The sequence below is a fragment of the Panthera tigris genome, chromosome D2, assembly GCF_018350195.1.
Source record: "Panthera tigris isolate Pti1 chromosome D2, P.tigris_Pti1_mat1.1, whole genome shotgun sequence".
Classification (NCBI taxonomy): domain Eukaryota; kingdom Metazoa; phylum Chordata; class Mammalia; order Carnivora; family Felidae; genus Panthera; species Panthera tigris.
In genome coordinates, this window is record NC_056670.1 from 48,677,978 (window position 1) to 48,705,328 (window position 27,351).

Below are 27,351 nucleotides of genomic sequence, written 5' to 3' on the forward strand. Positions count from 1 at the left end.
CTTTATTTTACTATATCTTTCTGAATACATAGGATATACACATATAAACAAAATAGCTTCATTTCTTAAAATGTAAATTGGACCACAATATGTAGATTTTCTGCAACTTACTTTTTTTTAACTGGAACAAGGTATCATGGGGATATTTCTATGGCTCTCTATAGAGCTCTACTTCATTCTTTTTACTTGCTACATAGCGTTCTATAGTAACTATTTCCATATTGATAAACATTTAGGTTCTTCAAATATTTCACTAATACAAACCATACTACAGTGAACATCCTCACAAGTGAGAAGTTCTCCAGGATAGAGGTACGCAGACTATTTTTGTTAAGTGTGTGATTTGTGGAATGTCTCCCCTTTGACGGTCAAAAAGAATAATTACTTTTGCCTGATTTACCACACTAATTACATTTGACGGCTCTTTCTTTGTTATGCATTTTCTTATGTTGTTTAAGGGCTGAACTCTGAGGAAAAGCCTTCCCACATGCATTACATTCATAAGGTTTTTCTCCGGTATGGATTCTCTGATGTTCCACAAGGCCAGAGCTATGTCTGAAGGATTTCCCACATTTCTTACAGTGATAGGGCTTTTCTCCAGTATGAATTCTCTGATGTCCAATAAAGGTTGAGCTCTTCATAAAGACTTTCCCACAGTCATTACATTGATAGGGTTTATTTCCACTATGAGTTTTCTGATGTCCAGCAAAGGATGAGCTATACCTGAAAGATTTTCCACACTTACTACAGTGATAGGGTTTCTCTCCGGTATGCATTCTTTGATGGCTAACAAGTGTTGAGCTCTTCCTAAAGGTTTTTCCACATTCATTACATTGATATGGTTTCTCCCCAGTATGGATTTTCAGATGTTCCAACACAGTTGAGTTATCCCTAAAAGCTTTCCCACATTCCTTACATGTAAAAGGCTTCTCTCCACTATGTATTCTCTCATGACGAGTAAGGGCTACATTCTGAGCAAAGGCTTTCCCACAGTCATTACATTTGTAGGGCTTCTGACCGGTATGAATTCTCTGATGACGTAAAAGGATAGAGTTCTTTCCAAAAGCTTTTCCACATTCATTACATTTATGAGGTTTCTCTCTAGAATGAATTTTCTGATGATTAACAAATGTTGAGTGCTTCTTAAGGAATTTCCCACATTCAATACATCTATAGGGTTGCTTGCCTGTGTGGATTTTACGATGATTTAAAAGGGATGAGCTGCTCATAAAGGCTATCCCACATTCATTACATTTATGGGGTTTCTCACCAGTATGATTTCTCTGGTGGCTAATAAAGGAGGAATTGTATTTGAAGACTTTCCCACATTCCTCACATTTATAATGTGTCTTCTCTGTGGAACTTCTGCCCTCCCAGTCCAGGCCTCTCTCCATCATGTCAATTTTTGTTTGTTCTCCCAGATCAGATCCTTCAGAGGTATTTTGCTTTAGGGTGGACACCTTTGTTTCAAACCAGTACTCCTGGACTGAAAAAAATTTTTTTAATTCAAACACTCTCTATGTTGAAATACTGAAAGTGTGAGCTGCACAGGATAAGAATAATGTTCTCTTCTACACAAGTAAGGGTTATGTAAAATTAATGCATCCCACTTGTGACTCTTGCTAAGAAAAGACGGCAAGACTAAAGATAAAAGTTAAGTAGGCGTCTAAAGAAATGGCAGGAAGTTATATTATAAACTTTGTATTTAAAGAACGCAAAGAGCATCTAAGAAGTTGGCAAGTTAGGAAGGTAACACAGAACCCGCCCCTCCAAAAATAGATGAGAATGTGAGAATACACACAAATTTGCAGAGAAAACCAAGTATCACAAAGCAAACCATGATTGCTAGCACAGAATCCTGTAGGGTAGTACATCTGAGAACATTTTAATGTCTCCAAGAACTTAAGGATAACATTTCATTGTGAGAATTTAACAGAGAACCAATATTTAATGTCTCAGAGAAAAACCAGACAAAACATTTAAGGAACCAAAACAGTTCTCAGGCCTAAAAGATTCTAGACTTTAATCTAAGTTTTTAACATACCTAAAAAAGAACATACCAAATTGTGACTTTTTTGTTGTTGTTGTTGTTGTTACAAAGTACACACACAAGACCCAAGAGAAAATATGCAAGATGATGCTGACAAGTAGATGCCAGAAAACTAATGAAGCCATATTTGTGATAAATCAACAATCAATGATCAATTCTTTTACTGAATTAATTTTTCTTATATACAGATATAGATATATACACACATACACATATATTTATATTTTTATTATTTGTATTTATATTTATTATGATTCCATACATCAGATACTAGAGCTAAGATTTATTTTTTTAGGAAAATGCAAGAAATGAAGCCTGGTGAGTAACAGCCCAGATCCTTCAAATGGCCTTTAAAGGGATATACATTTAATGTATAATGGTTAAACTAGAGAAAATTTCAAGATACTGATTGTAAAGGTAGGTAGAGGCAAATTAGTCATATGAAGAGAAATGCAAGTATATGGACATCTGTTTTATGACAAAGGTAGCTTGCAGAGCAGTGAGGAACCCTGGTACTTTTTTGGGAGAGTTAAACATGAACGCTACCTCTTACCATGCACAAAAAATCAGTTTCAAAAGTATGATAAATCTAAAAGGCAAACAATAAAGCTCCTAGAAGTTAACATAGAAGAATGTTTTCATGAACTTGGGGAAAGATTTATTAAAAAGAACACAAAAAGCACTGTCAAGAAAGGGCAAGATTGATAAACTAGAGATCATTAAAATTAAAACTTCTATTCATCAAAAGCCCATTAATAATGAAAAGCAGAGAGAAGGGTGATACTGCATATGTAATCAACAAAGGGCTCTCTGAATAGATATTTCATGAAAGATGATATATAATGGCCAATAAACATTTGCAAATGCCCTCAACCTCATTAGATATCAGGGATAAGGATATTAAAACCACATGAGATACACAACACACCCAAAGAATGCCTAACTTCAAAAGACTGACAATATCAAGCACTGGTAAGGATACGGAAAAATGAGTACTCTCACACACTGATGGTAGAAATATAAATGGTACAAACCTTTAAAAAACTATTTGGCATTATGTAGTAAAGTTGAATATATGCACATCCTATAAAATAGAAAATCCACTCCTAAGTATGTGCCCAGAAGAAATGCATCTACATGTGAACCAAAAGATAACCCATAAAATTGTTCACAGCATCTCTAATATTAGTCAAAACCTGGAAATATCCCAAATATCCATCCAAATATATGCAATAAGCTATGGTATAGCAATACAATGAATGAAATACTCCATTTCATTTCATGTTTTCAAAGCATGGTCCCCAGTCCAGTAGCATTAGCATCAGCATCACCTGGGAACTTGGTAAAAATTTTCAGTTCACTCTAAACCAAGTAAATAAAAAACTCTGAGGGCTGGGCCTAGTAATTATACTTAAGCATGCATTCTGATGAATGCTAAATTTTTAAGAATCCTTGGTCTACACAAAGGACAATGAATGAAAATGGCCAAATAAACTTCAGTGTTAGTCTGGGTGGGGAGGGGTTAGGGCAGGGGAACATGGCTAATGATTGGGAGGGATCAGCATGTTATTTAGTAGTATTCCCAGGGTTCTTTTCCTTGACCTGAGTGTTGGTTACACAGTATTCGATTTAAAAATACTATACTAATTTAGGGGTGCTTGGGTGGCTCAGTCAGTTAAGCGTCCAACTCTAGATTTCGGCTCAGGTCATGATCTCATGGTCATGAGGTCGAGCTCTGCATCATAACCAAGAGGCATTTGATAAAATTCAACATCGTACTTATTTTAAAATAAATAATTTCTTAATGAAAGAGGTGAATTAAATTTTTTTAATGTTTATTTTTTATTTTTTGAGAGAAAGAGAGACAGAGACAGAGCACAAGTGGGGGAGGGGCGGAGAGAGAGGGAGACACAGAATCTGAAGTGAGATCCAGGTTCTGAGCTGTCAGCACAAGGGGCTCGAACCCACGAACTGTGAGATCGTGACCTGAGCTGAAGTCACACGCTTAACTGACTGAGCCACCCAGGTGCCCCGAAAGAGGTGAATTAAATACTTACTACATAATAACATTCAGGTTTCCCAACCCAATAACCAGCTAAATGGCAGAATCCTAGACACAATCCTGTTAGAGACACAAAAAGACTATCATATCCATCATTACCATTATTGTTGACAATACAAAAACAAGTCGATATAAAACAAACTTTAAAAAAACACATGCTCGACTACACTCCTGATAAGAGAAATGCAAACTAAAATTACAATAAAATTAAAGTTTTTAACTATCAGTTTGGCAATGATCAAAAAGTATAAGACATTGTTGTCAAGGTATGATCAGATTGGCATCCATACATTATCATTAGGAGTATAAATGTATATAATCTCTATGGATACTGGTAATATTCACTGAATTTAAAAATACACTTACCCTTTCACCTACAAATTCTTCTAGAATTTATCCTATAGATTTACTTGTACTTGAGAGAACTGATATGTATAAAGATAATCACTGCATCATTCATAGTTATTATGTCCATCAACAGGGAACTGATAACATAAGTTACAGTACATCCATAAAATGAAACACTGTACACCCATTAAGAATAAAACAGCACTCTAAATGATGTAGTTATGTGAAATGATTTCCAAGATATTACAAAAGCAAGATACACAATACTGTACTACCATGTGCTTTTAAAAAAAAGGAATACATGTATAGTCTTGCAAAGCACACATTATATGTAGAAATTTCCACAAGAAATTTATATAAGAATGCCTCCAGGGAGAGGAACTGGATGATTAAGAAAGGTATGTGAAGGGAGTGCCTGGGTGGCTCAGTCGGTTAAGCATCTGACTCTTGATTTCGGCTCAGGTCATGATCCCAGGATCATAGGATCGAGCCTCACATTAGGCTCTGTGCTGACAGTGTGGAGCCTGCTTGGGATTCTCTCTCTCTTTCTCTCTCTCTCTCTCTCTCAAAAATAAATAAACTTAAAAAAATAAATAAACAAAGGTATGTGAAGAAGACTGCATACAATTTGAACCATCTGAATTTTGTACCATATGTATTTCTAAAAACTAAAAGAGTAGAATATGCAGAAAAGGAGGATGAACTGTGAAACATGGAATGGTTGTGAAATCTTTGTCTAAAGATTTATTAGTCTTCTAAATGGATGGAAGAAATATCAAAGGAAACATTGCTAGTTTTTACTACATCTAAATTCTAAACATCTTATTTCAAAAAATACCAAAATTAAAATAGAAAGAACAAAGAATAAGGAAGACTGAGTTACTACTACTACTGAATTACTCAATAAGGAATCTACACAAAAATTTAGAGGGAAAGGGGGTGCCTGGGTGGCTCAGTCGGTTAAGTGACTAACTTCAGCTCAGGTCATGATCTCCTGGTTTGTGAATTTGAGCCCCACATCAGGCTCCTTAATGATGGTGCAGAGCCTGCTTGGGATTCTCTCTCTCTCCCTCTCTCTCTGCCTTTCCCCCATTTGTGCTTTCTCTCTCTTTCAAAATAAATAAATAAAACTTTTCAAATTTTAGGAGAAAAAAAGTTAAACATAGTAAGAACAAAAGAATTACTGAAAAGCGTTAAAAAACAAAACAAAACAAAACAAAACAGGAGCACCTGGGTAGCTCAGTCAGCTAAGCACTCAACTCTTGATTTCGGCCCAGGTCATAATTTCACAGTTCATGAGATCAAGCCCTGAGTTGGGCTCTGCTCTGGCAGCATGGAGCCTGCTTGGAATTCTCTCTCTCCTTCTCTCTCTGCCCTTCTCCTGCTCACACACACATGTTCCCTCTTCCTCTCTCTCTCTCTCTCTCTCAAAATAAGTAAAAAAAAACATTAAAAAAAAAAACCCAGGTTAAACAAATTATATATATCACTGGGATTTTCCATGAAATATAATTATAAAAGTTTCTCTGAAGATGATATAGGCAAAATGACAATTAGAGTTTTTAAAAAAGGAATGCTAGCAAGATAAATGTTGTAGGTGAGAGAAACATCATGTTTAAAGACTTTGAAATGAATTATGATGCAAAGAAAGCGACTTACAGAAATTTATGCAAAGTATACATAGAAAAAAGATGAGAGCCAAGAGCAAAGGATAACAGAGAAATTTTAAAAGGGGAGAAAATGCTTCCCCATCAACTTGTTTGCTAAAAATAGTAATTATCTGATAGTGAGGAAACTATGCTTACATTGGAATCTGCCACTGCCACTATATGATTAAAGATAATGGATATTAAAACCAGAAAAGGATATACAGTCATTTATTAAGCTAACCATGAGAGAATTTGAAAGGAATTGAAAATGGACAGAAGATAGAAACAAAGTACAGCCCGACAAGTGCCTGAAAACAGGGAGGGAGAAAAAAAACACATGAAGAGACTGAGGATTTCAGGCGAGAAGTCATGGGCCTGAGGCCCTCGAGAAGGGAGCAGCTCTCCACAGGCACGGATAGAATGAGGAGAAAAACGGCAAGTCATCTGACGCAGCGATGACATTAAGAGGAGGAAAGCGGTGTCAAGTTCCCCCACGTGGCTGCACAGACACGCGCCCTCTGAGGTGAGCCTTGTGACCAACAAGTCCTCCTCACCACTCTGTGTGCTGAGCTGCTGCTTGAAATGGCCCCGCCTCACTCACCTGAACAAGTGCCTGATGGAACTTGCTGTACTTCCATCCATGGCTTGGACCCTTGCTCCAACTGGGTGATTAGTTTGGGTTTGGAAGAGAGAAGCCCTGTTCATAGAAAAACACAAAAGGAATGTGACTATGGTCATGAGCACAAGCAGTCATCCCAGACATCAGTCTCAGGAAGGTTTCCACATCAGAGAGGCCTAGAGGGTGTTTTGAGGATGTCCAAATCATGTCCAAATCATGCTAGTTATAGAAAGGTAGGAGGGAAGGTCAGTTAGAAAACCAGGCCTCCTTGAGGATGAGAACTCCTATTGTTGGTGGCAGACAAATCCTGAGATGGAAAATTTAGAAAACTGGGCTAGACAACACACATAGCTGCCATCTTAAACTCTGTATGGCTCTGACTTTCTGAGGGATGGGACTGTGCATAAACTCCAGCCTCTAAGTCCATGCTAAAAACAAACAAAACTTCCTATTTACGATTTAAATACCCCAAATCAGGGGCGCCTGGGTGGCTCAGTCGGTTGAGCATCCGACTTCGGCTCAGGTCATGATCCCGCAGTGTGTGAGTTCAAGCCCCGCATCAGCCTCTGTGCTGACAGCTTGGAGCCTGGAGCCTGCTTCAGATTCTGTGTCTCCCTCTCTCTCTGCCCCTCCCCTGCTCATGCTCTGTCTCTCTCTGTCTCAAAAATAAATAAAAACATTTTTAAAAAATTTAAAAATAAATAAATAAATAAATAAATAAAATAAAATAAAATAAAATAAATACCCCAAATCATTTACCCTGTGAAAACACAGTTGCCCAGGAAATCAATTTTGAATTAAAAAGACATCCTTACCCACTGACACTAGATTCCCATAGTTTTCCAGCATCACATCCTTGTACAGGGCCCGCTGAGCAGCATCCAGGTGTTTCCATTCAATCTGGGTAAAGGCCACAGCCACGTCCCCAAATGTCAGTGATCCCTGCAAAGTCAAACCCAATTCTTCTCACCAAGGAATGTTTATACCCTGAAGCAGGGAACCAGGAAGTCCTCATCAGAAAAGGAGAGCAACACCTTCAAGGCCAGCTTCTGATACTTCAGCTTGTTTATGCAGAGGGAAGTGGAACACAGTTAACAAAAGGACAAAGGGGGAAAGTAAATGACAAGCTCAGGAAGCAGACTTGCTACCCAGGAACAAAAAATCAAAAGAAGCTGGAAAATCCAGCCAGGAATAAGAGGAGGTCATGGCCCCTCATTTCAACCACACTGCCCTCCTCACGTTCTTCCAACACGCCTATCATGCTCCCTCCTCTGGGCCTGGCATTTGCTCATTCCTCACTTCATAGGTCTTTGCTTAAATGTCACCTCCTCCGAATGTTCTTCGCTTTTCTCCCATCCTCTACCACTCTCCATCCCATGTCCCACTTCACTCTCTTCACAGGATTTCTCACTACTTGGCAGGACTAGATTTATCATCTATAATGTGAGCTCCAGGAGCTTAGGGACCACTTGGGTCACTGTTGTCCCCCTCGCCTAAAATACTGCCTGGAACATAGAAGTGTTCAAGGATTCGTCAGTCAACAAATAAATAGAAACTCCAAAAGGCATGCAAAATGATAGTGGATTTATCCTAGAATTTACTAGGAAATAATATATATTTGTCAATTGCCTCTCACAGCAATAGCAACTTAGTATGTACCACGCACAGTGCTAAGCCCCAAGATAAACACCATCTCTCTGCATTTCTGCCATGATGGTCTATAAAGTAAATCTATTTTATAGCTAAAGATACTAAGGCTCAGAGAGTTGAAAGAACTTGCTCAAAGTCACAGGGCTGGTTGACTACAGAATAAAAAGGAGCTTTAAAAAGTGATAGTGAGACTATGGAGCAAATAGGAAGATATTTCATAACATATTAATATGTCATAACATATTAAAACACATTAAAAGGAAAAAATGGATAAGCCTAAAAAATACTTATACAAAAGTGTTTCAAATGAAATAATTTGATTTGTTAGTGCAATAGGAATATGGATCATCTTTAATTTTTAAAATTTTCCTTTACTCTTTATTTGTATAATAGTCAAGTAGGTCTTACTTCCTTTCAAAATGCTAATTTACTTCCTGTCAACTTCTCAAAATTCTTCAAAACCCAGTTTTGTCCAGCATACAGGCAAACTCCAGCCTGGCATTCTAGATCCCAAATGTTTCCAAATTTCTCTGGAACCCGTGTTCATGGTTCAGATATAATGGCTTCACTCATGTTATAGCCTTCCCCTAGTCACCCCACCTTCTGCAATTATGCAAACTTAATTTAATCTTCAGGAAGATTAAATTAAAGAAAAAACACACCCTGAAGACTCCTCTGACCCCTGAACATCAACAGAGCATTACCATCATTGTGTCATATCTATCAGCCTCTGTCCTTGTATGATGTGTCTGTCCTTCATCTTCTGCGAGGTGGCAAACTCACTTTGAGACAATGGCTATTCCTTACCTACAAAGTACTCTTCAGTTTCTAGCACTCTAGAAAGCATGGGTAGCAATCATCTATTTAGTGAATGACTCTCTAATGTGTAGAGAGGACATGAAGGGACAACAGTGGGGAGAGGGGTCCTTTCTCCGCAGCGCTGCACCTATCCAGGATTGGCTCAGGGAACCTAATTTGGTCCATACACAGGGCAGAGCACCTTCCAGACAAGCATAAACCCAGCTTCATTTTGAAAGGGTGGCAATTCCTCAGGAAAAGTTAAAACCAAACTTGCCTGGATCTGGGCTCTTGGTAGCCTTGGGGCCATCTGTCTCCTGAACTGTTCTCCCAGGCAAGGGCAAAGAATCCTGAATAAGCCAATCTGGGAAAGAAGAAAGGAAATATGAGGAAGTCCCTCCATGTCCTAAACTAGCTAGAACTTGCTCTCTGCAAGCTGAACCGACCAGTCCTCCGCCCTCCCTACTCCGCACAAAGGTGGGTAGACAGGTGAAGGTGGTTAAGATCAGGACTGGCTGCCTGGAGTCCGGCCGGGCAGCAAGCTCCAAGCCAAGCTCCGGCTGTCAGTCAGGCACCTTCGCCAAAACGGGTGGCAAGTCTCGTCGGTGACTCGATCTCTGGGCCTCAGGCCAAGCCTTTAAACTCTCAGGCGCCGGATTGGGGCGGCCATTCAACACAGTACGGCTCATCTGGGTGGGGCCCCGGCCACATCTGCCTGTCCCCTCGTAAACCGCCTCCTTTCTCGGCCCGCCCTGGGGAAAAGGGGGGCGCACCAGGTCTCAGTGCCTGCCTGGCGGCCGCCGTTCCAGAAGGGCACTGGGCGTGCTGGCCTACGAGGCTGCGCGCGCTGAAGAACTGCGACCACCCAAAGCGGTACTGGTTTCCGAGACTCGCGAGCTGGCAGGAACCTCACTCTACTCAAACGGAGGCCGGCAGGGCCGGAAACGGAAGCGGCCGCGGAGCTCCTGGGAAATGTAGTCTCGGATGCAGTCAGATCTCAGGGTCTCCATCGTATGGCTATGTTGGCATCTTTGGAGAGCTTTGAAAAGTAATGGGGCCTTGGTCCCAGCTCCAGAGATTCCGGATTTATGCTCTAGGTATAGTCCTGGCACTGGGACTTTTAAAGTTCCCAAGTGATTCTGATGTGCAGCCAAGATTGGTACCCAATGCTAGAAACTAATGCAAATCTGTAAGGCATATTTTATGTTACTTTGGGGCAGCTATTTATGATTGATTTGTTCACCTATTGGTTTCAGAGTAATGCTGTTTTGATTTCAAGTTTAAAAAAAAAAAAAGGCATGTTAGAAAAGCAGAGCACCCAAAACACTAAGATTTTTCTATTTGCTAGCATAGAAGATGGAACAAGATTGGATCCGTTTTTTAAAACTGTGGTTTTTGGGGGGTGCCTGGGTGGCTCAGTCGGTTGAGCATCTGACTTCGGCTCAGGTCATGATCTCACGGCTGGAGAGTTCAAGCCCCGCGCCAGGCTCTGTGCTGACAGCTTAGAGCCTGGAGCCTGCTTCAGATTCTGTGTCTCCCTCTCTCTGCCCCTAACCCACTCACATTGTCTCTGTCTCTCTCAAAAATAAATAAACATTAAAATTTTTTTTTTAATTTAAAAAATAATAAATACAAAATAAAACTTTTTTCAGGGCACCTGGGTGGCTCAGCTAGTTGAGCGTGTGACTTTGGCTCAGGTCATGATCTCATGGTTCATGAGTTCAAACCCCACAATGATTTGGTGCTGTCAGCACAGAGCCTGCTTCCCATCCTCTGTCCCCTCTCTCTCTGCCTCTCCCCTGCTTGTGTGCTTTCTCTCAAAAATAAATAAAACACTAAAAAAATAAATGGATACAAATGTGTTATTTTCTAGAAAAAAAATCCTCCTTACACACTCCAGGAATTGGACAGATTAGGAAGGAAAAATGTATCTCTTGTTCAGTTAGGACTTCTTATTTGAAAGACTATTTCTCAGAATGGGGCAGTTATTCACTGAATTAATAGTGATTAACCAATGCCCTGCTAAGTGCCACCCACTAGTCTAGATGCTAAGGACAGAGCACTTGACAAGGCCTCCCTCCTTAACCAAACTTTGGTCAGGGTCTTCTCAATCCTCTTCTCAATAAGGCCTTGTCTTTGGCCTAATGAGCCCAATTTTAGCAAAGATCCCACTAAACCAGTTCATCAAGAATTCCCCCACCCTTGGATCCAATCAAGCTTCTTTTTCCCCCATCCTTGATACCTAACCCAATTCTGCTCTGCCCTCCCCCCACCTTGATACCTAACTAATTTCTTCCTAGAAATTTTCCATTTACTCCCTCACCCTATCAGTTGGCTATAAAACCCCATTTGTCCCTGTTGTGTTGGGAGTTAAGTTCAAGCTCTCTCCCATATTGCAATGCAGTGAAATCTTAAATAAACCCTTCTTTTCAATTCAATAAGTGTCAGTATAATTTCTCTTTGATTCAGTAAACAAAATAAACAATGTCTCTCCCCTCAAAGATCTTACATTCAGATGGGCATCAGGAAGAGAGAGATTCAACAAAGTCAGGGTAAAGAGGTAGGAAGAGGATTCTTATTTAAAATAGAGCTGTAATGGGGTGCCTGGGTGGCTTGGTCGGTTAAGCGTCCGACTTCGGCTCAGGTCATGATCTCACGGTCTATGAGTTTGAGCCCCGCGTTGGGCTCTGTGCTGACAGCTCAGAGCCTGGAGCCTGTTTCAGATTCTGTGTCTCCCTCTCTCTCTGACCCTCCCCCGTTCGTGCTCTGTCTCTCTCTGTCTCAAAAATAAATAAACATTAAAAAAAAATTAAAAAAATAAATAAATAAAATAAAATAAAATAAAATAAAATAAAATAAAATAGAGCTGTAAGGATTGGCACCTTTGATAAGAGATCATATGTTCAGAAGTCTGAAGGAAATGAGGTAACAAGAAGGAGTGTACCTGTGGGAAGTCAGATAAAACAGCAGATGCAAAACCCGTACAGAATATGCTTCATTTATTTGAGGAACAGCAAAAGGCCAATGTGCCTAGAACACTAAAAACATAGGTAAAAGCTAGAACATGGGTGTGATGATTAATTATATGTGTCAACTTGGTTGGGCTAAAGGGCACACAGACAGCCAGTAAGACATTAATTCTTGGTGTGTCTGCGATAGCGTTTCCAGAAAAGATTAGCATTTGAATCAGCAGACTGAGTAAAGAAGAAGATCCACCTTTACTAATATGGGCAGGCATCATCCCATCCTTTGAGAGCCCAGGTGAACAAAAAGGGGAAGGATGAATTCTCTCTTTCTTCTTGAGCTGAGGCATCCATCTTCTCTTGTCCTCAGACATCAGAGCTTCTGGTTCTTAGACCTTCAGACCCTGGGACTTCCTCCAGCACACCACCCCCTCCCTTCTCAGGCCTTCAGCCATTGGTTCCACTGGTTCTTGGGCCTTCAGACATAGACTGAATTACAACGCCAGCTTTCCCAGTTCTCCAGCTTGCAAGTGGCAGATCATGGGACTTCTCAGCCTCTATAACCACATAAGCCAACTAGTTAATTAAATACACATACTATCATTCTATTTCTCTGGAAGACCCTGACTAATACAATGTTGGTCCATTTAGTCCACTGCAAGGATATTGGCTCTAATTTTGAATGATATAAGCCATCAGAATGTGGGGAAATGGGAAGCCTCATTGTTGGTAGGATCATAAAATGGTGTGGCCACTTTGGAAAACAGTTTGGCAGTTCCTCAAAACCTTAAATATGGAGTTACCATATCATTCAGTGATGCCATTCCTAGACACCTACCAGAGAAATGAAAATATACATCCACACAAAAACTTGTACACACGTGTTCACAGCAGTGTTATTCATAAGAGCCAAAAGTGGAAACAGCACAAATGTCCATCAACTGGCAAATGGATAAAAAGTGTGGTATATCCAAACAATGGAATGATATGTGGCAACAAAAAGGAATGAAGGAGTGATATATGCTACATAATTGATGAACTTTGAAAATAATACTAAGTTAAAAAAAAAAAAGATAGTCACAAAATACAATGCGATTCCATTTTTACAAAATGTCCAAAAAAAGGCAACTTCATAGAGACAGAAAATATATTAATAGTTGCCAGTGGATGGAGGGAAGGAGGTATGGGGAATGACTGTTAATGGGTATGAAGTGATGGGGGGTGATGTTTAAAATTAAATAGTAATTATATTAGTTTCCTAGGACTATCGTAACAAAGTACCACAAACTTAAGCAGTAGGAGTTCATTTTCTCAGCCTGAAGGCTAGAAGTTCATTATCAAGCGAGGCTGGTTCCTTCTGAGACTTTGGGTAAAATCCTTCCTTGACTCTCCCTACCTTCCTGTGGTTGCTGTCAATCCTTGGCATTTCGTGGCTTGAATACTCCTGTGTGTCTCTGTCTTCATATGGTATTTCCTCTTATAAAGATAGCTAGTTATATGGGATTAGAGCCCACCCTAATGACCTCATCTTAACTTGATTATATCTACAAGAACCCTATTTCCAAATAAGGTTACATTCTGGAGTACTGGGCGTTAGGACTTCAAGTATGAAGGGTGTGGGGGAGGACACAATTCAACCCATAAAGCTTAGTTTTGTGTTTTATGCTTTGTTCCTTAATGGTTTGCCTTTAATACCTCTAATTTATTTTTAATAAAGTTCATATATTATAAGAGAAAGGATCTAAATTTGCCTCAAATGATTGCATAATCTTTTCAACACCTTTCATTGAAAAGTCTACTCTTGGGGCGCCTGGGTGGCTCAGTCAGTTAAGCATCTGACTTCGGCTCAGGTCATGATCTCACGGTCCTTGAGTTCAAGCCCCACATCGGGCTCTGTGCTGACAGCTTGGAGCCTGGAGCCTGCTTCTGACTCTGTGTCTCCCTCTCTGTGACCCTCCCCCATTCATGCTCTGTCTCTCTCTGTCTCAAAAATAAATAAACATGAAAAAAAAAGAAAAGTCTACTCTTTCCTTCAGCAAATCAAATGTCATCATTATCTTATGCCACACTATAGTGTCTCCCAAACAAAAGTTTGGGGGATTTCTTAATCTGTGCTGTTTTTCAGAAGCACAGGGCTCAGATAAACTTCAACACTCTCACTATTAATAGGAAGCAGTTAAATAAGTTATAGTAAGTCCAAATGAAAGATTACTAGGCAACCATTAAAAATTTCAATGTGGATATAAACATATGTTACATAAATATGCTGACAAAATTGGGGGGGGCCTGGGGTTTTTTTAATTGAAGTAAAGTTGACACACAATGTTACATTCATTTCAGGTGTACAACACAGTGATTCAACAAGTCTACACATTATGCCATGCTCACCACAAGTAACTACCATCTGTCACCATACAACTATTATAATACCATTGACTATATTACCTTTTACCCTCATGATTTATGGATGAAATATTGTGAGTGAAAAAAAAATCAGTTTCTAAAACAGCCTATGTAGCATAATCCCATTTGAGTATCACATAACAATGACATAATGCCAGAAACATGCTCAGCAAGGGCCTACTGTAAGGTATGACTCAACTCATGCCAAGAACCATGCTAAACCTTCTACTTGAATCATTTCATGTAATACTCAAAGCAACCCTATGAGGTAGGTGCTATTAGTATTCTCAACAGAAAAAAACTTTTTGTTCTAGAAATTTCAAAATATGCACAACATGGGAATAATATAGCCTCCAAGTATCCATAACCCAGATTCACAAATATTGAGATCATGCCTGTTTTAGTTTATCTGTCAATCTCTCCTCGCCTTTTACTGAACTATTTAATCTATAAATAATCAAGTACATATCTTACCTAAGGGCATTTTAGTTTATTTTTTACATTGTATCATTATTACACTTAAAAAATAAATAATAATTTGAGAGATTGAATATACACATGGACAATAGAAAGACCATATATAAAAACAATCTGCAGCAACCAGCTCGGGAAACCAACCCATAATCTACGATAACTAGCCCAGGAAGCCAGTCTGCTTGTAGGCTGACTTGTAAGAAGTCAGAATATCATCTCTAGCAATCAGCCCGGGCAGCCAAACTATCAATCATCCCCAAACAGTCAGGCCTTGATTAATAACTGACAATATCCCTAAATTTTGTCCCCACTTCCAATTTAGGACCAGAGAAAGCCAAATATGCTCCCCTAACCAATCACATAGCATGCCCTCTTCCACTTAGCCACCTCCAGTTTCCCTGCAATCAGGGCATACCCAAAGCCTTCCTTTTTTCCACTCTAAAGCGTTATCACTCCACTGCCTTTGAATCACTGCCAAAATGCAAGGGATGGTAGCTGACCACCTTGCCATAGCATGCTTATTCTCACTTGGTTGGTCTTCACTTTTTCCACAAATTCTTTATAGCTAATATCCAGTCCAAATTCAAATCTCTATAAGTGTCCCATAGATTTATTTTGTGTCTAGTTTGTTTGATTCAAACGGGAACCCTTCAAGTCAGGCCTGGGTCTTTACAACTTGATGGTAGTAGTCTTTGGAACTTTCTTGCTCTCTGGCAGACAAGTTGTTCCAGGCTTGCTCTATGCTTTGTCATGAACCAGCCGTTACTCCCAAGAGCCCTGGCTTGTTCAGTTTCCTGCAGTCTTTTGGAGTCACCTACAAACTGGAGCTTGTGAAAGAGCCTGTGGAACCTCAGGCCAGTTTCATTGGTATCCTCAGCTTCTTGCTGATGGTTCCGCTCAGAGTGGAGCTCTCTCTTGGAGGACTGTATTATTTGGTGGCATTTTCTGTGTTCTGGGTTCCAGAACTCTCACGATCTTGGAACAGCTGCTGAAGCCTGATGGTGATTCGACCCCCCCTCTTCTAGGATCCGTGGGGATCCCCTCATCTTGGTTTTGTTGAAGATACTGTCCAACGGGATGTTTCTCCTGCTATCCTAGTGACTCAGTCCATTTTTGTGAGTGATTTGGGGAATTCAAAAACTGCGGCCAATAAGGATCTTGCCCTGCTCCTCGTTTAACAGATGAGAAATGTTTAGAGAAGCTAAATAATGTGGCCTCAGTGTGCTCATCTGCAAAAACGTTAATAATCTCTGCTCGCCTACCTCCCAGGACTGTTATGAGAATTAAATGATATAAAAGAAGTGAAAAGTCAGAAATTCAAGGAGAGGGATGCCACAGAGCACAAGGGCAGAAATTCCTGGAGCAGCGCCTCCACCTGAAGGGCATGTCTCTAGTGTCTGGGGCCACCTAAAGGTCAAAACTGAGAATAACAGTTACATTAACTTTTACCGCCTGCATTGTGATGCACACCTTCCATGCCTTATTCCATGTAGTTCTCACAACAGCCTGAAGGGGACAGGTTTCCTGAGCCTCATTTTACAGAGGAGGAAATCCGGGCTTGGTGACATTGATAAACTTGCTCGTGATGTCAGTTTTCTGGTGGCAGAGCCTGTATTTACACCCAGGCTATCTGATTCCACAGCCCCTGCCTTTAGCTACTCTGCTCTGGAGCCTGAAGGGGAGAAGGTGTGGGTTTTCACCGAAATGAGGGAAAGACAGAAGACAGAGGAGAAGGTGAGCCAGGTTACTGAGCTATTGAGAAGCCTGTGCAGCTATTCTCAATATCCTCTTTCACTGAGGTAGGTGACCAAGCTGAAAGCCAGGCTAGCACATTTTTGGGGGTAGCCTCCCAGATTGCAATTGCCCCCTTAGAGTCTTTCAAGGCATTCTTGGAAATATGCCACTCTTCTAGGGTTTCCAGATAAAATTCAGGATGCCCAGCAGCGTCTGAATTTCAGACAAACATTACAAAGAACACACATCTAAACAAAAAAATAAGGCCATTCATTGTGTATCTGAAATTCAAATTGAGCTGGGCATCCTGTATTTTCATTTGCTAAATCTGGCAACCCAACTCTGCCCACCCCACACAGATTTTTTTCTTTTACATTTCTATCATCCTAATACAACATCTAAAAAGCCACAATTTTTTGGTTTAAAGATTTTTAGACCTTTAGGGATACCCTGTGATACATTTAACCTTAGTTTGGGGGGGAACGCTCCTTAAGATGTTATCTACTCATTAGTATCCTTAGTTGGCAGTGGCCGACATCTTAGAGAAAGTCAACGGGTAGAATCTGAAGAAAGGTGAAAGCACAGCAACAACAATCAGGATGAAGAAGCTGATGGGGGAGGAGAGAGGATTCATAATGCTGAAAACCACTAAAACCCTCACCCCCAGTGCTGGTGGAGCCCTGTGGAGAAACAGCATTGTATGTGACAAGGTACACAGAATATACTCACTGAATGCTTTTGAATGAGTAAGCGCAGGAATGATGCTGAGGTGCATCTAGTAGCAGGAACACTATAATGATAAGTGTCTACCCCTGGATCCCTAGCAAGGCAGCACCAAGAGCCCTTCAGTACTGGGCAGGACTAACTTCCCTCCTCTCCCCTCCCTGCTTGTCTGAGGGCACTTGACCAATTCTCTTCTTTTCTCTGGGCCTCAATTCCCAGTCTGAAAAGTGAAGAAGGCTGGATGAGACCCTCCTTATCACCCTCTTCATTTGTATGGTTCACATTTGAGCACATTCCAGGGACAGTCTGGGAAACAGAACTGGACATATTCTTAGAACTTGTAGGAATCTGGAAGGAGGCAGCTCTGTGTTCCCCTGTTCTAGCCAGGAGCCGACCTGGCTGGGCTCAAATCCACACAGGAGCCCTGACCTCCCTTTTCCAGCTCCTACAGTGATTTCTGCAGCTTTCCTAGGAGTCCACTATGACTGGACCTGCATCTACCACCATTTCTATGTTGGGTTGATCCCTCAGCAGGCTGAACTGGGAGGCAGGGCCCAAGGGGTCCAACAGAAGTTCCTTTCCTCATCTCTATTCTGGCCTATTCCATTTGTGATCCCCTGAAAAGATGAGGTGACAGACAAATGTGCTATAGTGAACGTGTGCCCAATTCAATATCCAAGGTGCTGAGTTTCAATCCCGGCTCTGCCATTTACCACCAGCAGGATCTTGGGCAAGTCACTGTCCCTTTCTCGCTCATCCTCTGTGCCTTCAATTTAAAAATAAGTGAGCAGGGGCACCTGAGTGGCTCAGTCAGTTGAGCATCCGACTTCGGCTCAGGTCATGATCTCACGGCTCATGAAATCGAGCCCTGCATCAGGCTCTGTGCTGACAGCTCAGAGCCTGGAGCCTGCTTCAGATTCTGTGTCTCCCTCTCTCCCTGCCTCTCCCCTGCTTGCACTGTGTGTCTGTCAAAAATAAATAAATATTAAAAATTTTTTTCTTAAATAATAAATAAAACAGGGTTGTTAACAGGCAATGATAAACATTGGGCCCTGAGCCCAGTGCAGGGCATCCAGGAGGAAATCAGTAAATGGAAGTCCCTCCACCTTTTTTTCTGTGTGTCTCCCAAGGGCTCTCCAGCTGAGGCCTACAGACTGATGTGCTCCCTGGCCAGTGCTCCTCCAGGTCCCAAGACCACAATAAGCAGAAGATGCAGACCCCAAATGAAGACCTCTCAAGTTTCTTCCCAGAGCATCTGGCCCTGGCCACATGGAGGACTTAGCTGGGCCTCAATGGCCTCAGGGGGCCATACCATAACTGCCCTTCTCTGGGGTCAGGGATGGAATCAACTAAGAAGAGATGGCAAAAGGGTACTGGATAGGGGTGGGGCAAGACTAAAGTAAGATTGAAAAAAAAAAAACAAGTACCATTAGATACATCCACACAGCAGATCGTTTGACTTGGAAAACAGATACGAACATTCCTGTGAGCCTCAGCCACACTATTTAGGTAAAAAAAACTCCTTACTATATTGTGAGTCCCCTAAACAGGGCTCAAGAAGGACTTCTACTAACAAGTCTGCATTCATAAATGTGACAACTTGGAAGCACTGAACAAGCTCCCTGAAAACCACAAACTACAAAAACAAAAACAAAAAAATAAAATGATCTGAAGAGTCATGTGACTATTAAAGAAACTTAACTTGTAATTTAAAATAAAAGGAAATCTCCAGGCTTACGTTGTTTCACTGGAGAAGTCTATCAAACATTTAAAGAGGAATTAACATAAATTTTATGCAATCTCTTCCAAAAAATCAAACAAGAGGAACTATTATTTCCCAGCTCACTTTGTGAGGCCATTATTAGCCTGATAACCAAAACGAGACAGCATCAAAACAAAACAAAACAAGGGCACCTAGGCTCAGTCAGGTAAGCATCCGACTTCGGCTAGGTCATGATCTCATGGTTTGTGAGATGATCTCATGGTCAGCACAGAGCCTCCTTTGGATCCTCTGTGTCCCTTCCTCTTTTTGCCCCTCCTCCACTTGCACTCTCTCAAAAATAAACAAAGATTAAAAAAAAAAAACAACTACCAACCAATATCTCATTAATGTAGATGTAAAAATACTCAACGAAATATTATCAAATCAAATCCAGCAAAATAAAAAGAGGATTACACACCTCAGCCAAGTGGAATTTATTCTACATATGCAAGATTGGTTCAATACTTGAAAACCCATTAGTATATAACCTACCATATCAATACTAAAGAAGAAAAATATTAAGATCATATCAATTGATATAAGAAAAAGCATTACACAAAATCCAACAACTACTCACGGTAACAATGCTAAGCAAACTATGAATAGAAAGGAATTTCCTCAAATTGATAAAGACCTAAAGTAACACCAAAGTTAATGTTAAAAGTTCAAATGCTTTCTCCCTGGGGGGGGGGTGGGGGGGGGGTGGGTAACAAACAAGGATGTCTATTCTCATCAGCTTGTTCATCATAGCGCTGGAAATTCTAGTTCATGCAATAGGTCAGAAAAAACATAAAGGGAATATAGATTGGAAATAAAGAAGGTAAACAATCTCTAATTGTAGATGACATAATTCTCTATGTGAAAAATGTCAAAAAAGCATTTAAAAAAGAAAACCCTCTGGGGGCGCCTGGGTGGCTCAGTCGGTTGGGCCTCTGACTTCGGCTCCGGTCATGATCTCATGGTCCATGAGTTTGAGCCCCCTGTGGGGCTCTGTGTTGACCGCTCAGAGACTGGGGCCTGCTTGGGATTCTGTGTCTCCCTCTCTCTCTGCCCCTCCCCTGCTCACGCTCTGTCTCGCTCAAAAATAAATAATGATTTAAAAAAAAAACTTTTTTAAAGAAAACCCTCTGATAACCACTAAGTTCAGCAGAGTCTTACATAAGATCAGCACACAAAAATTAATCAATTTTCTATATACTAAACAATAAATATGTGAAATCTGAAATTAAAAACACAATATCACTTATAGTACAAGAAAATTAAATATTAAGGTATAAACTTAACAAAACACATACAGGATCTATATCCTGATAATTACAAAATTTATTTACGTAAGATGCTGCCATTAGGAGAAACTAGGCGAAGGACACGGGGACTTCCCTGTACATTTTTTCCAACTTCCTGTGAATCTATAATTATTTCAAAATAAAAATTTTAAAAATACACGAACTGAAACAAATTGGGGAATAATAATGTGTTCTCGCACAGACAACAATGGGTGAGTGTGAGCACATACTATGTATGAATGAGGTTGTGTGGGAACATGCTGTGAAGGGGTACAGATTGTGTGTATGCATATAGTTTGTGTGAATGAGTATGGGGTATATGTTTGTAGGCAGGCTGATCACTGTCAGCAGAATGCCGTTCAACACACATCCCAAGGTCCCAGCACCACCCTGGGAGGAAATTCTCCAGGGATCATTCTCCAGGGATTCTAAACTGCACAGAACACAAGGTGAAGGTCTTTGTCCCCCTAACAACCCCACCTGAGGCCCCTCAACTCATCCCTACAAACACCTCCTGACATTTTCTAAGTATAATGCACGATAATTCGGTGATAGTTCTCTTCAACCATCTAAAAGCCTGGAAAGCTTCTGAAACACTTTAACCCCCTTTGCCTTCCTGGGGGTTTCCTCGAAAAGGGCTGTGGTTACTGGGTCCCTTTCATAAATGAGAAAACCAAGTTTTCAAGGGGAAAATTATGTGGAAACACAGGGGAATAATAAAGGGAATCAAGTGTGAAGAACACGTGCTCTGGAATATTCAGAAAAAAAATCTGGACTTGAATCCATACTTTACCCTTATGATGAGACACTGAGTATGCTTCTTGAAACTTTTAAAATGTAAAAGCTGCAAAATGGGGCTACATCACCTACCCTCGACAGTTCCTGGAACATCGTAGGCCCTCATGTTTGCCATATGAATGAACTTTGGAGCCAAGACGGTGAGGCCAAATAGCATATATTCATTTCAGAATATTTTTAAGGGTAAAGACAAAATTACAGGTGATATCTTTACGTTCTTTTCACACCAGTAACACTTCAAAAACTAAGAACACTTCAATGGGTATTCCTAAAATAACTGACACACTTATAATAAAAATAATAATAATAATAATAAGGGGTGCCTGGGTGGCTCAGTCGGTTAGGCCTCAACTCCAGCCCAGGTTACACTCTCATCCTTTGTGAGCTGGAGCCTACGTAGGGCTCTCTGTGCTGGCAGCTCCAACCTTGGAGCCAACTTCGGATTCTTCTCTCCCTCTCTCTGTCCCTTCCCCTCTCACGCTCTGTCTCTCTCTCTCTCAAAATAAATAAACATTAAAAAGTTTTTTTTAAATAATAATAAGATAACTTAAACAAACTAGTCTCTGACCTCAAAGGACAGCTACCCGCTGAACCCCCGCAGCCGGGAACTGGCCCCGACCTTCGCCGGAAGTGTGCGCCGGAAGTGGGTACGACCGGCCCGCAGCTTTCTGGGACTTGTAGTTGGCGGCCCTTAGGCGCGGGCGCGGGTCAGTCTCGGGAATACTGCGCTTGCAGGTGTAGGATTCCACGTGGGAGGTGAGACGCGCAGGACAGGCGACGCTGCGGGCAAGGAGGCATTCTGTGGTTGGGATGTGGGAGTGACGCGGTGGTGGTGCAGGACGGCTGAGACCCGAAAGCCTGGCGGGGCGGCTGTGAGAGGGCTCGCGACCAAGAGGAGGTGCGGCCCGGGACCGCACGTGTGGGGGGGGGGGGGGGGGGGCGGGGGGGAGTGGAGGGGTGGATGGGGGGGTGGGAGTCGCGACCGCCCCTGTGTCCGCCTGGCCGGACCGCGATCACCTGACACTAAACGGCCCCCAGCGCAGAAGCGGCTGCGGCTCCGAGGGGCCCATCTCTCTCGCCCGGCTTAGCTCTGGCATTGGCCGGCCTGGAGGCTTCGAAGTTGGCCGTACCGGCCATTTCTGTGCCGGTGACTGGCCTTATTCCAGGGTTTGCGGTGGATGTTAGGCGACCGAGAGGGGCCCCTTAGAGAGACCTAGGTTTCTGTCCCCACAGCACTGTCCTCACACCCCAGAAATGAGGCAGGTCGGGGAAAGCGCCTCGGGGAGTGGAAATCCATTCCGAGGCAAAGCATCCAAGCTGAGAGCTCCTACTGCTCTTTCTAGAACTTCGGGACAGAAATCAGAATCCCTGAGGAAAGGGACACATCCTAGTGTTGCTGGGAGCAGCGGGATTTACTTACCTTCGTGGGTTTGGGGGAGAGGCTTGGCCTGTTCAATCCAAAGCCGTGTGGAGAGAGGTGAGGGAGGGGCAGCATGGAGAGACTAGAAAGAAAGCTCGGGAGATGGCGTGGGAAGGGCTACTGAAAAGGGGTTAGTAGCAGGAGCTCAGTAACTTTTTTCCTACAGTCTTGCTGGACTGGCTGGTCTGTATCCTGCAAGGTGGACTTGATTTTCATGGCTGTTTCTCTTTCCCTGACGCCACTTTTCCAGGACGGTGACCTTCCAGAGAGGAGGAAATGACCTAGTGCCAGGTAGGTGAGTTGGGGTTTCTTCTCTGTGAAAATGCCATCTCTCTGAGAATGGACAGAACCTTTCTAGCTTGGAACAAAGAAAGAACATTAGCATGAATTGAGTGCTCATCTGGTGTCAGGTTCCTGTCTTTGTTCTGTACGATCTTTTTATTGTCAGACGTCGGTGTGAGACCTAAAATATTGTATACATATGGGTGTAAGAACATTAATATGCTAAGGGCATATAGCTACCAAATGATGTCGCCAGAGTCTGCACAGGTGGCCGCTTACTTTAAATTCCACATCAGTTTTCACTGAACCACCCTAGCTCCGTGAACTTGGCCCACTCCCCAGAGCACTGCGCTGTGCTCTCCCATTGAAAGAGTCCACACAGCGTCTTTGCCTGGTCCTCTCTCAAAGCCTCCCTTTTCCTGCCAAGGCATTTCACTCGCATTGAAAGTTATTCAGAGTTCTCACCTGTTCCAGCCAGTGCTAAGTGGGGTCAGGAGAACAAACAGAATTATAAATTGTGGTGCTTTTCTGCATGAGCACCTTCTGTGTGTGAAAGAATACACATCTTAATAATAACCATTTATTAAACATTAAAAAGTTTGCTAAATGCCAGCACAGTCATTACCAAATCACTCCCAGTAATACTTCTTAACCAAGCTGTTCATCAGAGTTACTGTGGTGGTTTTTAAGAATTCAGATTCATAGACACTACCCTCGCCCCAAACCTACTAAAAGGAGAGTTTCACTTTTTTTTTTCTTTAATCTTATTGGCCTCTGTACATCCAAAGATTTGTTGGATTTGTTGTGAGATATATCTCTATAAACTTAATGCGAGCGTCATTAAGGTAGGTAAGATAGGTTATTTATCTTTTATGCTCTGGTTGCTTTGTTCCCTTCACCAACATACCTACATGTTTAATTGGTCCAATAAATTGTTAAATTACTGAGTAGTACTTTTGTAAAAACTGATTTCTCATTTGTCTCCATAAAACCATTCCTCGAAAGTTACCTTGAGGTTAACACTTAGAATCATAGAATGTTTGAAATGGAAGGGGTCCGCCAGCCCCCTCTCTGCCTTGGGACTGGCATTTTACAGAGAGCTCTAAATCTGAGGGAGCTGAAGGAAAGCACCATGTCCCCTGTTGCAGAAGCAGCAGAGGCAGAAGGAAACTCCGTGTCTTCTAACTCTATGCTCTTCCCTCTCCATAACTAAACAGGTGAATTATACCAGAAGTTACTTGAATAAAATATCAGGCTGGATTTTAAGGAAGAAGTTTTGCACCACCACCAGAAAGACCATCTTTTTGCTTGGCAAATACAGTTCTTAGATACATAGGAAGAGACCGTGAGCTCTTATAAAGATCTGTTTAGAGGACAGTAAGCTGCCCCAAGGTCCTAAGAGCATGCCATCTCTGTGCCTTGAAAAGGAATTGAGGGCTTCAAGGGAAATTAATGTGAATGAAACCCTGTGCTCTATATATTTTCCTTCCTTTTCCTCTACCTAGGCCCTGATGAAGATTATTTATCATGAAGTTGGGGATTGCTAATATAGTGGAATTTTGAAATTCTGGTATATATTAATAACTTTTGAATTTAAAGAAAGACTTTATTCCACCAATACTTATTGAGTGTTCTCTTATGTACCAGACATTGTCCTTGAGTCTGAAAGGCAGGAGTCCCAATTTAACCCCTCCCTCTGTGACCTTGAGTAAGTCACTTCACTATCATGAGCCTTGGTCTTCTCATCTGTAAAATTAGAGTGTTTACCTTGATGATCTCAAAGTTCACGTATACTTGTATCTTTTCATCATTCAAGTTGAATGTGAATTTGTAACTATCGTTTAGATCCCTAGTCAGTTGTGCTAGTTGCTGGGGATTTAAAGATTAGTTGAACATGGCCCCTATCCGTTAGAATCTTGTAGCCAATTTGGAAGACAGACTTTATAGCTATGGTAGAGATATGTGAAAAATACTATGAGATCTTGAAGGAAGAGGCATTTAACTTATCCTCACGCTTCAGAAAGGCAGTTGTTGATTGTCTTGAAACTGAAAGGAGTTGCAAGATGAATGGAAGAAATAAAAGTCAGGACAGAAGCAGCATGTAAAGGGCTATTCTAGATTACAGCGTGACATTTGGTTAACTGCAGGTAATCTAGTCTGACGACAGCACTTGTCTACCTCCTGACTTCTGCATTACTGTTTTCCTGCCTCTGAGTAAATTGTTGGATCCAGCAAGGATGGGCTCTGGAAAGGAAGTGGAAAGTTACATGATATAAATAGTTTTAAGGAGTTTGACATTTGTCAGGTGGGAACAGGAAACTGCTAGTCCCATGACCTTTCCCTTTGGTTAGCCTTCAGGATACTGAGTCTACCTTGGGTGTAATTCATTAGCTCCACTGATATCAGGGGAGACTGTTCATTATTCAGATTCCTTCCCCCAGCTTTGTCTTTGGCAGAACCACTATTTTCTTTACCTTTATCACACTGATACCTTTCATGTGGCCCACTGTCCTACCATTTCTTATCCCGGAATCTTTAGTCTGCTGCAGAGTTAGTAGTCCATCAACATATCCTTTCCATTCTTGGCATGGAATTCTCCCCACCACTTTATCTGTGGGATCTTAAAAAATTAGTAACTCAGTCTTTCAGTCTCTGGATTGAAAAATGACAAAACTGGTATTTTAAAGACTTGGTAAGGATTTATTGTGGTCTAGAATAAGAAACGGGGACCTTACCTACGACGGTGGCAGTGAAATAAAGAAGAGGTAACACTTTGAAGGGAGATTTAGGAGAGAAGAGTTCACAAGATCTGAAGTGGTTTGAAATTACTGAGGTAGGGCAGGAGTCTTAGACCATCCAGATGACTGAGTGGAAGGAAGATGGTTAAAAAATGAAAGGGGAAAAAAGATAATTGATGGACTTGAATTTCAAAAGGAAGAAGATTGAATCTAGAATGCAACGAGAGAGGTTAGCCTCATACATAAAGAAACCTTGTTCTCTGAGGTTGAGAAGAAAGTCTGGTTGAAAGGAGTGGCTAATCCTAATGCTTGACGTTCCCCTGGCCCCTGTCCTCACGGGTGTATGTATGGCACCCTGAAGCAGCAACCTCCACTTCTGCCGCTTTTCTTTCCCACCTTCACGCAGGAACTTGCAGGCTTCTTGAGCCCAATCTCATCTCTCTCTCCTCAGATACAGTGGAGACCTGAGAGCTTGGGAGGAAACTGCTGCCTTCCCTCATCATTACCTTCCACTGGTGACAAGTAGGGTAGTCCTATCATTCCCGCAAGCGGCCTGGTTGTCTTCAGTTTCCTGAGGCGCGAGTGGGTAGAGCCCCTTCAGCCTCAGGCCTGAGGTGTTGGAGTTCTGAAAGTTAGCAGGTTCTTCCCTGGCCCAGAGTTGAGCTGCTTCTGTGGCTTCACTTCGTTCTCATCTTATGTATATTCTGTCAGTCTGCTTTTTAGGTGTCGCCTGTAGGCTGGTGGCAGCCCACAGATGGCTTGTTACCAATCTGCAAAGACACAAGGAGAGACACTGAGAGTGTTTAAAATAATTCAATATTTTAATAATAATTTAATAATTTAAAAATGGCTTCGGCATTTTCTATGTCTGGGTTTTTATTTTCTAGTAACTCTTTTTTATTGTATTTTACAAAAATGTGACAAGTCTGACATATTGGAAACTTTTTAAAAGAAAGTATTCCTTCGCCAGAGGTAATTTGAGAAGTGTTGCTCCATCCACAGAACTCTGGAAGGAACCAGAGTCACTGTGAAGTTAACTAAATAAATGTTTGGACGCCTGTTAAGTGACAGGCATTGCTTGAGGATGCAAGGATCAGACACCTCTCTGTTCTTCAGTAACATATATCTTAGTGGGGAGAGATGGTAAATAAGAAAGCAAATGAATAAATAAGAAAATGAGATAAGGCATAAGTAGTGCAAAGAAATGAAAACAAAGAGAAGTGATAGTTTCTGGATGCTACTGTGGATTAGACAGGAAATTAAGACAGGAAATGCTTCCCTGACAGCGGTAGTTCAGCTGAGGCCTGAATAAAAAGGAACCAGGTGTGTGTGGATGTGGGAAAAGAATGTTCTGGGCAGAGGGGACAGCCAGTTTAAAGGCCCTAAGTTGGGATAGGTTTGATGTTGTCAAGGACCTGCAAGGTCACTGCGGCCAAGTATGACACGTAGGGAGGAGTGACTTGAGTTGAGGTTGGAGAAGTGACGGGACCCCAGTCTGTTAAGCTTTGCAGACTAAGATGAAGGGTCTGGATTTTACTCGATGTCCGTTGCAAACCTTTGGAGGGTTTCCTGCCTGATGTGATGTTTTAAAA

General features: G+C 41.6%; 3 protein-coding genes across 20 annotated transcripts in view; 2 read left to right on the plus strand and 1 right to left on the minus strand.

Annotated features, from left to right (window-relative positions):
- ZNF485 (zinc finger protein 485) lies at positions 1-21,973 on the minus strand. Of its 4 annotated transcripts, none has more exons than XM_042959942.1 (5): positions 21,888-21,973; positions 9,454-9,540; positions 7,544-7,670; positions 6,711-6,806; positions 1-1,486 (listed from the first exon to the last, which is right to left on the minus strand). In XM_042959942.1, the coding sequence occupies exons 2-5, from the start codon at positions 9,484-9,486 to the stop codon at positions 405-407; spliced, it is 1,338 nt and encodes a 445-aa protein (XP_042815876.1). In that variant the 5' UTR covers positions 9,487-9,540; positions 21,888-21,973; the 3' UTR covers positions 1-404. The 4 variants fall into 4 exon arrangements, with proteins under 4 accessions (XP_042815876.1, XP_042815874.1, XP_015392101.2 ...); XM_042959940.1 differs by lacking the exon at positions 21,888-21,973 and adding an exon at positions 21,392-21,543; XM_015536615.2 differs by lacking the exon at positions 21,888-21,973 and adding an exon at positions 9,950-10,036.
- On the plus strand, positions 16,008-19,377 carry LOC122231725. Of its 2 annotated transcripts, XR_006208963.1 has the most exons (3): positions 16,008-16,750; positions 17,272-17,460; positions 18,604-19,377. XR_006208963.1 is itself a non-coding variant. In XM_042959964.1 (2 exons), the coding sequence occupies exons 1-2, from the start codon at positions 16,346-16,348 to the stop codon at positions 18,874-18,876; spliced, it is 678 nt and encodes a 225-aa protein (XP_042815898.1). In that variant the 5' UTR covers positions 16,008-16,345; the 3' UTR covers positions 18,877-19,377. The 2 variants fall into 2 exon arrangements, 1 of the variants encoding a protein (XP_042815898.1); XM_042959964.1 differs by lacking the exon at positions 17,272-17,460.
- Positions 21,800-27,351, plus strand: part of ZNF239 (zinc finger protein 239) — a 16,088-nt gene continuing 10,536 nt past the window's right edge. For 2 of the 14 annotated variants that reach the window (XM_042959948.1, XM_042959954.1), the window contains exons 1-2: positions 21,979-22,075; positions 22,906-23,034. The gene's annotated coding sequence lies outside the window, so the exon portion shown is untranslated. The other 12 variants (XM_042959947.1, XM_042959943.1, XM_042959953.1 and 9 more) reach the window with 8 other exon arrangements.